Below are 15,430 nucleotides of genomic sequence, written 5' to 3' on the forward strand. Positions count from 1 at the left end.
CACACTCTAAAAGGGGTCTGACTAGAGCATTGTAAACATTTATGACTTCTTCTGATTTAAACGATAGCGAGTGCGGAGGCTGAAGCTTGTGCAGAGATGGCTAAAAATGAAGTCTTGTCTCCACCTGCTCGCTCGCTCCTTCACAACTGCACTACAGCAGCCAATAGGCGCCGGCGCGGCCACAGGCTCTGGACCAATCAGAGAGCGCACCGCCCTGGACTCGCCCCTGCCGTCGGGTCCGAGCCGGGACGCGCGTCGGGCCGCCCGCCCTCATTGCAGTCCCCGAGACGAGCCTTAAAGTGACAGCTCTGGAGAAGGGGGAGACTGGGAATGGAAACGTAAACAGTAGCAGCCGATGCCCAATAAACAGGCGTAGCTGGAGGGCACGTCAAAGAAAAAACAAGTGCAGCACAAAAAGAGGTGTTTAGAGCTGATCTACACCTTGGCGCTGGACCTCGACAGTGAATCCGAGCAAAGGTGACGCACGGAAGCATAGCAGGAAGTGACACAGGTGACTGGACAAGGTGGCAGGTAGCCGGCATTCCCTTACTCTCAACCTTTCAAATCAGACTGCGCGATGAATTAAAACTTGCTTATTAAAAAATATACATTTGTTCCCCGCATAGACCGGCCACTTACACACCAGACGCGTTATTGTCGCCCTCTGTATTAATTTCTGTATATTTCCCTCACGGGAGCGCTGTATCCGGGCAGAGTTGTGGAGCAGCGCCTGCTCGCTTTCAGGACTACATCTCCCAGCATGCCCTGCGCCCGAGCCGGTGTATTTGGATACAATGTCAGCCGGAGCAGCTGACAGCTCGGGCGACTGAATGGGACATCAGTAGAGCCCAGTGCCGCTGGACAGACGGGCCACCGTGGATCTCAAACGGTTAAAGACTTCACAAAGACGGCTCGCTTCTTTGTTTTGAGTGGTGTTGGCAGCGACAGACGCACGCCCGTGCCTGGAGAATAGAGGGATGTGAGAATTGAAACGGGGGATCTGAAATGCGGCATCTAATCGGGAGGGGGACGGCGACGAGTAAGTCATTGGGGATGACATGCGGGTTGATACCGTGAAGATGGTGGAGCCCCTTTCCCGTGACTGCTCGTTATCTCAAGGAATAAATGGGCCACGCTGTTACCGGGAGGATTTCGTTAGGCAGCAACCAGGCGGCTTCGGACCGGGATACAAATAGTGCCCAGCGCCAGACTCAGGAGCCCGCAGCGTCTCTGTGAAACACGTCCTGGATGTACAGCGTCTGATCTCGCCAGCCCCGTGAAGGAAAATAACTTGAGGGGATGATCGCTGCGTTTGCAGGAGGGGGGCCAAAGGAGATTGATAATAATCAGAAGGGCAATGGGGAAACAACAAGCCGCCAACACACTGCTGTAGTTTTCTGTGGCCCCATCCGTGCAGTTGTTTACCTTTCTCTGTGAATCAGGTAAATATTAATCTCAGGGGCCGTGCCTGGTTTGCTCTACCCAGTGCTGAAATAACAGACGGCCGCTGTGCATACATCTACACATACTGTACATACATGTACATGCCTAGGCACTGTAGCACTATGGAAATCGACGAAGTCAAAGTGCGAGGTTTCCGCCGTCATTGCCAGTCTTAAAATGGACGTGTGATTTCTCTCTCTCAGTCGCTATTTAAAGACATTAAACTGGCTTACACTTAGTAATGTATGGGCTTTATCAGGGTAATTGTTCAGTTTAGAAACGTGTTTCACCAGCAACGTAAAGGGAGTGATTGTCTTTTGGAATAGCCCATAGGCGAGATGCTGTGCTCCCTGTTTGACAAGCTGGTATCATATCCTTAAAACAATAACACAACGTGCCAGCGCTGGAAAGGCATTGCAGTGTAACACTAACTGTACCTCTGGTTATTTGATCTTTACAATATACAGAACAGATTTGTTTTTATTGGGCTCTGCATTTCAGAATGCTAATCCTCCGTATCAGATAAGATAGTAAAACGGTGGTCGGTCAGGGTGCTGTCTTTATATGCTTAACACTATTTATTTGGTTTTAACGGTACAGGGGGAAGTCTAGTCATTGCAAATGCATGTTTTAGATAATGGAGCGAAAAATGTAGCCGTCAAGGAAATATTGCACGTTCAGTGCAGAAAATAGTTATTTATTCTTCTGATGCTTTTGCAGTGTCTCTCTCTCTCCCTGCTGTGCAAGGTGTATACAGGCGCATTTGTAATGTGATACTCCGACCGTTGCTATTTATTTGGTCCATAGTAAACAAAGTGATAACTAAAGACAGGTTCATGGTATTGTTGCTGATTATAGGCCACCGTCAGCTGCCTGTTCTCCTCCTCTTATTTGTAAAGATTAACATACCACCGGTTTGGGGCTGTGCAGTCTCCTATGCTCTGACTAATTGAAACGGCTGAATGGAATAGTTGTATTCATTATTTTAACCCTTTTTCTTTTAATGCTATGACAGAAAGGCACTTAGTTTCTGCCCACTACCAGATGGATGCTTTGAAGAAAAAGAAAAAAAAGTCAGGATTCTTATGAGATTTTATAAGCACAGCCGCTCAGAGAGCAATGGAATTACCCTAAGCACATTTCAAGACAACCCCCCCCCTCCCTTTCCCCTCCCTTAGGAACTGTCATCAATAATAAATGCTAAGTGATACTGATACAAGATTTAAAAAAATTATAAAAAACAATAATAATGGATCTGTGAAGGCTGTTTTTACTGAGTCGCCACCATGGATTTTACAGAGCACGCTCATGTCAATGCCCGGCAGGCCTGAGATTCTCCACACACTCGCCATCGCCTCCCGATGGATCAATCCGTCAGTAAAATGAGCTGCGGCTCATCCCAGTCCCCCTGCTCTAACTGTGGCTGTGGACCGGCACGTGGGGAGGGCCCCCACTCAGGGGGGGCGGAGAACGGCAGCTGGAATTCTTCTACGCTTTCGTCCAGCTCCCCGGACTGCAGCCACCACCCCCCCGCCGGGAACCCCTTCTGGACAGCAGTGTTCGACTACGAGGCCACGGCGGATGAGGAGCTGACGCTACGGCGAGGGGACGTGCTTGAGGTGCTCTCCAAGGACTCCAAGGTATCCGGTGACGAGGGCTGGTGGACGGGCAAGATCAAGGACAAAGTGGGCATCTTCCCCAGCAACTACGTGACCCGTGACCCCAACTACACCAAGATCCAGGGCTCCCTGCTACGTGAGTGCCCTGTGCCATTGGAAATCGACTTCTCCCAGCTGCGCCTGGAGGAGATCATTGGCGCTGGTGGCTTTGGGAAGGTGTACAAGGGTGTGTGGGGCGGCGAGGAGGTGGCAGTCAAGGCGGCCCGGCAGGACCCTGACGAGGACATCAGCGTCACGGCTGAGAACGTGCGCCAGGAGGCCCGGCTCTTTTGGATGCTACGGCACCCCAACATCATCGCGCTGCGGGGCGTCTGCATGAGGGAGCCCAACCTGTGCCTGGTGATGGAGTACGCCCGGGGGGGAGCCCTGAACCGTGCACTAGCCGGCAAGAAAGTGCCCCCCCGTGTGTTGGTCAACTGGGCCGTGCAGATCGCCACCGGTATGAACTACCTGCACAACGAGACCATCGTGCCCATCATCCACCGAGACCTCAAGTCCAGCAACAGTGAGTACCGCAAATTCCCCCACTCCAGGTCCCGCCGTGCAGTACATCACACTCCGCTGAGAATAGGCAGTGTGTAGGAGAAGAGCCTCAGGGCTTTGAGGTGAAGGAACTTCTGCAACACATGTGCTATTTGGGTTATAAAGCATATAAAACAATTAAGGCCACTGCTTCTTGTTAAGTACATTGCAAACTGCTATCTTTTGTTTTTCTTCTGTTGTCCCAGTGCTTTTGCTAACACAGGGTAAAGTCCACTGCTATTGTGTATATAGAGTGGAACCTCTGCAATGCCACTGGTAGCCTAAGTATCCCTGTAACTGTCTGCAGTCCATAGAACAGATGTTGTGGTGGTATTGCTCACTCAAAGACTGTGCACTTCTCTGGGATTTAAACTGTGACACAGCCTCATCTTGGAAGGTAGCTTTTCACAAGCCTTTATGAAAGAGCAGGAAAGAGGGTGGGTGTGTGGTAACAGAAATGAGGGATGGGAGAAAGACAAGACACTTAGATACGCTATCAGTACTGTATCAGTAAGGCCATGACGTGTATTAGCTTTATGAAACCACGTCCATTTCTTGATTGAATTATGCATGTATCAGAGGATAAAACATTTTTCCAAAATGCAAATGCAAAATAGCAATTGGACTGAAGAAGGAGGAGTTTTGGTGGGCTAAAAAGTGGAAAGCTGGCAGCTCTGTTTATTGCATAGCTGTGTAGTTTGTGTGATTTGTCATTCCCTTAATCTCCTTGGTGTCACTGTGCTCCCCCCTTAGAGGCATGAGGAGCCCACAAACCTCTCTAGATCCTTAGACTACAGGGATACGAAATCCACTGGGGTTTATGAGACCCACCTAAGCAGAGTTGATGATTTTAGCAGGATACCTTCAGGGGAGGGGGGCAGCACCCATACACGAGGAAATGCATTAGCTGGTCTAGGTTTATGTTTTATTATGTTTTACCAGGAGGGGCCTGTGGTTGCTTGGCGTGGGCATGGCAGCTTTCCACATCTGTGCTGAGCCACAGAGAGAGCTCCTCAAGATCAAACTGCCCTAAGCCCATCTTCAGACTTGCTGCACCCCACAGGCAAAGGGGTTACTCACTGGGTACAGCAATGGAGTTAATCATCCCCAGCCATCTAGGGGAAGGGGATGCTTGTGGTAGCTGCTTCCATGTCTCTAACCTTGATAACGCTGCTCCCTTTTTTCAAGTGCCTTTTCCTCAAGGATTACACACCCGTTGGTGAGCTATTTAGGTCCTTTGTGCTACTTGCAGTTTAAAGACACAGTCGCAGTTCTAAAACAGGAATAATAATCAAAAACAAGCCGGTGGACATTGAATCATGAGTTGGTTCCTAAAGCTCTTTGCATAGGCTGCGCTCTTCTTCCAGCATAGCAGATATTACACTCTGGGTTTTGGAGACTTAATTATTACTCTGAATTCAGTGTAAAGTGGGGGGGGTCCAGGACTGGGCACTTCATCTGTTCCAATGCAGGTCTTCGGGTACATCCACCTTACTTCTGAAATCTGAAATCGTCTAAGAACTTACAAAAATGGAACCGAACAGTCTGTAAGTTGACCACCTCTAGTTTAAAGACCTCTCCATTGTTTGGTACCATTCTGAATTGCTCGACCTGTAAGAGCTGGGGCCATATTACAGACACATCCTGTACTGTCAATCTTACCTAATCTAATATGTTCTGAGGGGATCAAATTCCTTCGTTATCTCTCTTTTTTTTTTTTTCCTAAATATCCACTGACAATTTTAAAGCAGAGAGTGCAACTTGAACGGGGAAGGATGCCGGTAACCATTTGGTCATTTCATCGTGACAGGTTTCCTGTCCTTTTATTTGTTGACATGGTTTTGATAATGACAAAGCATCTTGGGGAAATCCAAATGAGAGAACAGTGCATTCCATACAGGCCAGCGTCTTTCCTCCACTGGACTGTATACTCTGTTAGTTGTTTATCGATTCCATTGACAGTATGATGAGAGAGAAGCGGTTTAAAAGTCACTGAACTACTGTACCCTACTCATCCCTTGACCTCAGAATCAGTGTTCAGATTCCCTCATTCCCATCCTCATACTGTAAAAAGTAAGAGAAGGAGAGAGATGGGGGGGGGGGGTGGATTCAGTACCTGTAAGAGACACTTAACTCCACCTTGTATGCACTTGATCTAGGATATTAATAGCCATCCTTAAACAGCCTTTTTGGCTCACAGTATTGTTGTGACTCTCAGCTGAAGTGCGTCGCTGTTGTATTGGAATCCGCAGCCTGTATAGAAATGAACAGCGATGAAACTGTGTTCTCCACTCTCACAGGTTGAGCCCATGAGTCATATCCTCTTTTCCTAAACAGTTAGGACTGCATCTCTCAGAACACAAATCGGTCCTCAGCCTTAACAGGCAGCAGTCCGTCATGCTGTTTTAGTGTAGTCCAAACAATTTAAGGACGCTCACCCCACTCGCTGCTCAGAATGCCACTGGGGGCATTAAACCTTCAGAGTTGCCAGGCTGCAGTTTATATTACTCATCCTAAAAAACACTGCCCTTTAAATCTCTTGTGCCAACAAAACAAATCATTTAAACATGGAGACTGACGTCCAAAGAGACTCATTCACTTCTTTGCTGGAAAAAAGCAACTGATTGACTGACAGCTTCCTTCTGTGTCATCCGATTGCAATTTGAATGGGAGTCCCATAAAACACAGAAGGCTTAATTCATTGTTTCTTTGCTATTTTTGGAATTCCGCTTTTGGCTTAGTTTAGCAACGGGGGAGAGACTCCAAAAGAAATATCTTCTTTAATTGTGGTGTGTGCTGAGTGTAGTCATGCTCCTGAGAGTATGGTTGTTTTTAACGGGAGCCCAGCTAGAGAAAAACTGTAGCGGTTGCTTTGTCCATTATCAGATGTTCTTTTTTAATTTAATTAAACGGCTGTGGATTAACAATGCTAATCACAGCTTTAAAAGGATGGCTTGTGAGAAGTGGGGATTGAACTAAGGGGTAACCCATACCGGATACCAGCACGCCAAGTTAATTAAAATCGGGCAGATCCAAATTTTGGAGATATAAATATATTTACATAAGTCCTTTAAAAATAAATGAAGTAGGACACAAATCCCCACAATAAGAGTGTGCTGTTATTTCTGTTATCTGACTTTGCTTTTATGGGGCTAAGTTAAGAATCAAATCCTTGTTTTAGTATATCCTCACCTACCAGCCTGAGGCTCTGCTTGAACCATCTCCTCAAGAGAAAATACACGCACAGTGATCTGTATTGTCTCGGTCTGAGTGTAGCTGAGTGTAGCTTTGCTTTGAAACATAGCTAGCTGACACTAAAGTGGTATCTGGTATTATGTCAATCTGCTTAAGTCAGCCCTTGAACCTGGCAAACCTAGATACCTTCGATAATAGTAACATGTCACCCAGAGGATGAGAAGGACCCATCTCAGTGTCCACAGTAATCACACTGGTTTGCCCCCTTGGTGCTGTAAACACACTCACTCATGCACTCACTCACTCACTCACTCTCTCACACACACACACACTCTCTCTCTCTCTCTCTCTCTCACACACACACACACAGAAAACACTCAGGAGTTTAAAGTTACACTGCCCCTCATTGTCCAGGTGTATTGGTTTCAGGTGTCCTTTTCAACTGCAGCCAAATCACCCTCTGTGAAAAAAACTCAGGGGAAGACAAGTATCATCCCCCTCTTATGGTTTCAGATGACCCCCCCCACCCCCCCACATCTCCCTCTCCCTCTCCCTCTACCCCCAAATTCCTGGAAATATCCCGGCCTGTCCGTGATTAAAGCTCTCCCTGCTAACTCGAGTTCCACTGCCATGTCAGTGATCTCATGGTGGGTGATTGTGGTTTCTTCATTCCCGTGAGTGAGGGGTGGAAGTAGGAGCTGCTCGGAGAAGTACAGCCACACAATAGTAATGTATATTGATGATAATAATAGGTAGAGGTAGGAGATGAAGTCACCTAAGATTTTATCAAAATAGACATACAGAGATGTGGGGGGGCAGGACTAGGCCTCATCACGGCTGCCGTAGAGACACTTAACTGTAAAACAGGATCTGAGTTTTAAGTTTTCACAGCAGGACAGGTACCAGGAAATAGTATTACCAGGAAAGGAAGGTGTGTTGCATACACAAGGGGGTTAGCTGAGAACAAACAAGAGCACTTTTTGGTTGAGTAGAAAGACAATAACATGTGAACATTCAGAAACGTTATATGTGATAGTAGTCACTGATCTCATACAGCTCATTCTAGAAGGAATGAGTCAGCGTCAGCTCTGAGGCTGGGCCCAGCTTGTTCCATACCTCCACCACCCTTTGTGTAAAGTACCGCCTCCTGTTTTCAGTCTTAAACATACCTGCTGTCCACTGCTCAGGTCCACTTATGAGTGCAGGTTTTATAATTGAGCATGCCACAGTCCTTGCATTGGATTTGTGCATTCAGATGAAGGAGAGGTTGACTGGTCTGGTCACCAGACTATTGCAGGGGATGGCTGGAGATGGCCACACACTGCTACTGCAGCCCACTCAGCAGACATCAATGCCCACCCACCCGGAAATTAAGACAGAGATAGGTTGCCCAATTACTCAGCTTCTGTATGGTATATCTACTGGACAAGTCACAGAGCCATGTGCAGGATGTGTTAAGAAGTAGCCTGAAGCGGCCTTAGGATCAAGCAGCTTATCCAGAAACTGAATAAGCATGAAGGTTTTAGTAGATAGGCTCTTGTCAACCATTCTTGCCCTGTTAGGCTCAGTGAATTGTCACGGGTAACGGTGCCAATGTATCAAGTGACTATGCAAAGTGTGGGGGGTATAAAAATCTAAATCATTGACTCTCTTCAGTTATGAAGCATCTATCATGACTAATATCTCCAGGCACTGTACAATTGAAAGTACAATAGTAATGAATAAATAAAGAAAACTGATGTTTGAGTACAAAATCAGGGAGCATTATTAAGAGCCTGAATTATATAAAATATAAGGTGAGCCAAGGCTTGGGAGGCAGTCTCATCTTAAAAGAAGGGATGGGATGATAAATTTACTCCCTTCACTGACTTGAAATTACTGAACTCTTAAAGATGCATTAGAACAAAGACTGACAGTGGAACAGATAGAAAAATGAATTATTAATTTATTAGCAGACTTTGTTTACCTAAGAAACATTTTAAAGCATTACAAAAGGGCAGTAATACAACATACAATAAGCATACATCCTAGTACAATGAGCTGACAAGTGCAGACATAAGACAGTTAAGTCCTAGGATTGAATCTGCTCCTCTGCTGTGTTCTGTGCAGCTACAGTTGGGAGTCTCTGATTGGACAGGCTGGTTTGCCGAGGCTCACCTGCTTGGTTGCCACCCGGCCGTTGGTGTTGTGTCTGTATCCCAGCAGCATGTGACCCCGGCCAGCTGACAGACCCCACAGTGTGGCCGAGCTGGGCCTAGGCCAAGGGGACAATGACTCCTTTATCATGCCTTAAAGACAGGACCAGGCTAACAATGACCTTCGTCGGGGAACAGCACGTCTGGGCAGCACACTAGCGCACAGAGGCAGGTTCACAGACCTCGTACTGGGTGTCCCTGACATTAGGAAAATAGGAAAAGCGAAAAAACAAAAACAAAGACCAAGCAGGCACGAAAACAAACGGGGATGAAGCAATATTTGCAAGAGAAACACACAGAGTCAGGCAGGGAATCAATAAATAAATACATGTGTGCTGTGTGTTCACGATGAGCATGAAATCTGGATTAAGGTTTCAACTGTATTTGTTTTTGATTCCCCAAACTACTAGATTTCCATCATTTATAATGTTGCAATATGTCATACAACTGTGGTGCCCTGACTGAGATGTGCACCTGAAATTAATCAGTAACTGGCTGGGTTGCCTGCTTTAGCACAGCGTCACAGTTCAATAGGCAGCCAGAAGCATAGGGGGCAAAAAACAGTGTCAAAGTGACAATACATTGAAGATCGAGAGAGTGGGAAATACAGAGGGAGATCTGCTGACATATCCGAGATACACTGTTCCTCTCCTTCAGGGGGACTCTGTTGTCTCTGCTTTTCATTCCACCTGGGCTTTTCCCTGAGTCACTTTAAATGCTTGAATGACTTGATTGACTAAACCCATTTCCCAGGTCATTAGCTGCTGAAGTGTTGGCCTCAGCTGACCTGGGTCAAGAGTGCAAGAGAGACAAACAGTGAACCACACCCTACCACCACCCACTGCAGTTCGGATAGCCCAAAAGCTGGATCACGGTCATCATCCAACCAACACCTAATCTGTTTTGAGATCTGCATGGCTTCATGTTGTGTAAAAAGCACAGTCTAGTACCGGGGAGTGTTTTCCTGTAGTGGAAAGCTTTGTAAAATGAATGACTGCAGTGCTGGCTAGGTGAAGAAGCTGGGCTGTGGGGTGGCGATGTCCAGACCAGGAGCTGAGGAACCCTACTCCACAAACACAATGCAGCCTCATAGAGGGCCTCAGCAGCATCTGTGCAAGGGCAGCTTTGTTGTCGCCCAGCTGGCGGCTTGGGCACCGGGGGGGAGCAGGCATTCTGTGCGTGGTACCACTGGAGACGGCCGGGCAGCGCGTCTGTGATCCGGTCACTCCACGGCGACTGATGTTATGCGCGGTCGACAGCAGCACACAAGTATAGGAGCCTCAACTGGGCCGTCCACTGAGCCCCCGCTTTCTCCCCGGCTTGACAATGTGCAGTCCATCAATAGGGGGAAGGGCACTTCATCCAAGATGTGCGTACACACCAACCACTCTTAATGCCCTTTGCAGCGTCCATAAACCTATACAGGACTGTGAATGAGCAGGCATACCCAAAAACACTCTTGTGAAAGTGCGAACTTCTGTCTCTAATCTCAGACCGGGGTTTATGCACTGCGTTGCCTGTGTATCACTGCACATGTATATATTTGATGGTGTGAGGGCAGGTGGAAGTGTTCTAGATCCTTCCAGCATGCAGTAAGCGTTCTGTGTTGCTGAGCTCCAGCAGTGAGCTAGCTAGTGCAGCACTAAAATGTTACGTCACGACTGCAAGCACAACAAGCTTCCGCCACTAATGGAATCCTACCTACTGTCTCGCTCTCCCGTGCATCATGAGAGGATGTCACTGAAGCCCATATTATTAATCTGCTGTGGGGCAAATGCCAGTGATTTTATGGCTGAGAAAACAACGGCCTGTTACAGAGTTATGCCATTTGTTTTCACTGCGTATGCCTTCATCTCCACACTGGCCCCATGTCATCTCATCTCCAACCATCCCAAGTAACTTAAAAAGCATTAGTTCAGATTTATTGATCTGACCCCTGACAGTGCACATCCTATTACAAGCATGAGTTTTAATCATCATCTTTCTTTCATAATGGACTTGGCAGGACTCCCACCTGCATTGGCTCTGAGTGAGCTGTGTCACTGTGACACTGGGCTGTCAGTTAGCATTTATGATCCAGCTGTAGAGGTCTTATCAATTAGCAATGGTAATCCAGCTGTGGGAGTCCTGTAAGCGAACCCCCCCCGGCCCTCTGTCTGTCTCTCAAACACACACACCTTTGCAGGATATTGTGAAATACTCCCAATCCCCACCACCCGCAAAAGAAACCTGTCATCCCCCCCCCCCCCCACCAACACACACACACACACACACACAGGCAGGATACAGTTACATTTATTCAACTGAATTCCGGAAAGCTGTCAGACCAGTCATGGGTAATATGAAAGCGTACAAGCAGCGCTGACTGGCAGTGAACAGGAGACAAAGGAATCATATGAAATAAAGTTGCTTTTCCCAGCAAAACCACTCACCTCGCCATCAGAAAAGAAAAAAGATGAACAGCTTCTAATGAGCTCCTTAACACCGGGCAGAGGGAGGCGTCACGGCGTCTGACGACTCCCATTCACTCGTGCTTGGTGATTGCTCTGTATCTCCCGATTAGCAGATACAATAGCGCCCATTGAGATGCAAATGCTGAACCAGTCCTCTCTGTCACTTCTCATCTATTTCTTGCATCAGGGTTATAGGCAAAGTCGAACAACAGGCGTATCTTTCATGGAAGGAGAGGTGTGCAGTGACTGCGTCTTCCTGAAAGCACAGAGAGAGACAGGCGACTGGTTTTCTTAAAAGAATATAAGGCTAGAAAAGCATCTGAGCTGATCAGATAGATGGGGTCTAGTTTATAACCTAACAAGGTTTCAACAGGTACAGAGAATATGAGTCTGCATCAAAAAGTTGGCAGCCTGAGCCTATACCAAGTTAGTGCTGAGGTTTACTTTCCTCGTCTCAAATCCTGCCTCTAGGCCCACTTTAATGAGATGGGCAGACCAGTTGATACAAAGAACCCCAAAGAGATTAAGTTGCCCCTTCTGGGTTAAAGACTGCAGCCATTCTGCAACTTCACAGTATTATGTTAATACATTAGAACACCCCACATCGATTCTCTAGTTTTGGTTGGCTGTGCAGAGGTACTCAAACCACTGAGACTGACAATCCTGCTAAACTAAAACCATGTAAATGATTGAATATCTATATGGATTGGATTATTTTACAATAGCACACACACAGGCATTTTTATAAAATTGTGACATATATTCTAAGTGAGGAAGTGCAATTAAAGTTAGCCTTTTTGTGTTTTGTGCCATTTACCCTGTGTTTGTATCATCTTTTAAAATGGGGGCTAAACTTCACATGACATTAAACTTTTATGAATATGGACCATAGTGACTTAGTTAAGATAGAAACACAAGAAGCAACCTGGCCACCAACAATAAAATGCATGGGACCGTTCAGAAGATACCTCATTAAAACTTAAGGAAACCAGAATCAAATTACAGTGGATGGGCTGATATCTAACCTAGACATGCTGCCAAGAGCACGCTGGTTGCTGCTGATGCTGAAGGCTAGCCAAACAAAATATCTACAGACGAGGATTTGAAAATTATAGCCTAAGCTGTGTTTTTAGCTTCAAATGAGACAGAATTATTTCCCCCCCCCCCAAAAAAAAAGTTAATTTTATATATATAGAGAGCTACAGGCAGACAGTGCTTAGCTACCTCTATACAGCTCATCCCAGCTTGTTTTGCGTCTGTGTCTGGGGGCCACCACAGCACAGTACACTGCCTTCTAAAGGTAGCCAAATGCGTAATATAGGTTTGTAAAGGTTAAAATTAAATTAAAATGATTAATAATAATAACTAGAATTTAAAGTATCTGAAGAGACTGTGTGCATGTGAGGATATGTTTTGCAGTATATGTTTTATATGTAAGCCTATTATTTTTAAACATGGCAAACTCATGGTAAAAATGTGTTAAAACCATAGTATAAATATGGTACAAATGTGATAACCACAGTAGAAAAATGTTTTACATTATAGGGAATGGACTAAGGTATTTAGCCTAAGTTACCTAGTGCAAAAGTGGTGACAGGAGTGATTGCTGGAAAGTAGTAGTAATAATAATAATAATAATAATAATAATAATAATAATAGGTACTAAAGCCCTGTAAATACTAATTTTCTTTCACATAATTATTATTATTATTCATAGTAGTAGTATAAGTATTAATATAGTATTATAAGGGGAAATCAAATAATCTACAGTATTAGGACTGCAGTGGGAAATCACGGTGCAGCTCAGCAATGCATAGAGAATCAGCACTACTGACAGGGAGACAGAAGCTGTATTTCCCATACTACAGATACTACATACCAACATTTCAGTAATGTTGAAATGCTGATTGACTGTAAAGTGATGGAATGCCTTTGCACAAGAATGGAATTGTAAGGGTTCCACCATTGTTGTCAGTGAGATTTTGGGGGGTTTTGATCGATTATAAATCAAAAACTGATCATATCTCTGCAAAAAGCATAAGCAATGTAATTGATATAATGGTGAATTACTAAATTAAGTTTTGTATGTATATCACCCTGTATGAGGAGTTTGGACAAACAGAAGAATGATGATAAAGATCTTGCAAGAGAACAAGACTCTCCCTGTTCTCAGACTAATAATTCACACTGTTATAACAAAATAATGACCATATCTTTGCTGTTGAAAGACATTACACACTCCCTTAATCTTATTGGTGGCAGCTGTGTAATCTGTCGTGATGTGTCTGTATTGGGATCACTTGCAATGACACCCTCCTACGCTGCTGTGTATTTACATTGCAGTTATGTTTTCCAGTGGGTCACCATGCTATGCACACAAGCCAGCTTCACACCCAGTTCTGTTCATGATTAACAACAAATTGCTTTGCTAGTTTTAAGCAACATAGAAAACCCCATAAATTGGTCTTTTCATTCTTCACACCCTGATGAGTCCAATACTATTTCCTTTTAAGATGCCAGCTAGCATTGGGGCAAGAACAAACAATCCAAAAAAGCAGGTTTAGTTAAACAGTTGCAGCAACACATGGCAATCTACAAGGCAAAATTTCACATAACCCCTATATGCAAACACATGCACACACAATGTGGCTCCCATAATGTCTGTTTCTCAAAAATGTTTTTTGAATAGCCCGCAAAGCTATAAAACCAGTCACCCAAACAAAAACACACACATTTTTCTTCAAATACCCCCATCCAGTGACACATATGCAGGCGAGCAGACAAACTCACTCACACACACACACACACACACACACACACTAACTCAGTCACTCACATGCTTACAGATACACTGCCACTCCCACCCCTATCACTTACTCATATACAAGCAGACACATCAGTACATTAAATGTGTGTCACAAAGCATCGCTAAACTCCTTCTAGCCTTCACAGTGCTAGGTGTAGAAGGTCTATAAAATGTATTTTAAATGAGAGTCTGTCAAAGAAAGACCTCAGAGATAAGAGTGGGGGGTCTCGGGAGAGATTCAGTCTGCAGGCAGGGAGAGGGAGACAGTTTGAGCAGTCGGTTCCAAGTGTCACCCTGATCAGTCATGAGGACGGGAAGCGTCAAGGTGTCTGAAATACTCGGAGGCGGATGTGTTGTCAGGTGAGGCTGCCACTCTGAAGCAGCCACGCCCTGTACTGGTCAACACACACATACACACACTCTCTCTCTCTATCTATCTCTCTCTCTCTCTCTCTCTCTTTCACAAGCACTTGCACAGCTCTTAATGCTGCAGGGGGATCTTAGACAGCTGTCCCTCACGGAGAGAAAGAAAGAGAGAGAGAGACAGTACAACGACCCATTCTGCAGCTGCTGACTGTCGGCTTCTATCCCCTGCTCTCTCTCTCTCTCTCTCTCTCTCTCTCTCTCTCTCTCTCTCTCTCTCTCTCTCTCTCTCTCTCTCTCTCTCACTTGCTCTCCTTTATCAAAGGTCCACGCAAAGTAACTGGGCAGCCATCAGAGCTGGGAGGACAGGGATGGGGGGTGGGGGGGCTGTGGTGTTCTACGCAGGCCACACATACACACCAACACAGGTGATCACAACTATGGGCCACATCTACCAACTAGATATTGAACAGGACAGATTTCAGTGTTATGCAGAGAAGGTTGTCTGAGAAGGTTCAATATTCCTCAAGCACATCCGGCAAGGGGATCACCTGCAAGGGAAATGGAGACCCGAAAAAAATCAGCAATTTGTATTATGTATTATTTTTCCCTATAAAAAAATGTATGTAATCGAAAGATAAATGACCAGCAATACTGCCAGGAATAAATCCAGACATGCCCAGATTATAAGAGTCTCTGCAAGTTGCTTTGCAGGTAGTTGCAGAAGGCAGTTACTGTTAGGACTAACAAGCAACCCTCAGGGTCACAGAGTCC

General features: G+C 45.6%; 1 protein-coding gene across 2 annotated transcripts in view; it reads left to right on the forward strand.

Annotated features, from left to right (window-relative positions):
• The first annotated feature begins 249 nt into the window (after window positions 1-249).
• The window catches only part of map3k10 (mitogen-activated protein kinase kinase kinase 10), a 31,558-nt gene continuing 16,377 nt past the window's right edge, over window positions 250-15,430 (forward strand). The window contains exons 1-2 of one of the 2 annotated variants that reach the window (XM_066704032.1): window positions 250-1,442; window positions 2,459-3,627. In XM_066704032.1, the coding sequence (XP_066560129.1) occupies window positions 2,805-3,627 (823 nt within the window). In that variant the 5' untranslated portion in view covers window positions 250-1,442; window positions 2,459-2,804. The remainder of the gene's footprint in view (window positions 1,443-2,458; window positions 3,628-15,430) is intronic. The other variant, XM_066704034.1, reaches the window with a different exon arrangement.

Source organism: Amia ocellicauda, chromosome 5 (genome assembly GCF_036373705.1).
Source record: "Amia ocellicauda isolate fAmiCal2 chromosome 5, fAmiCal2.hap1, whole genome shotgun sequence".
In the NCBI taxonomy this organism is placed as follows: domain Eukaryota; kingdom Metazoa; phylum Chordata; class Actinopteri; order Amiiformes; family Amiidae; genus Amia; species Amia ocellicauda.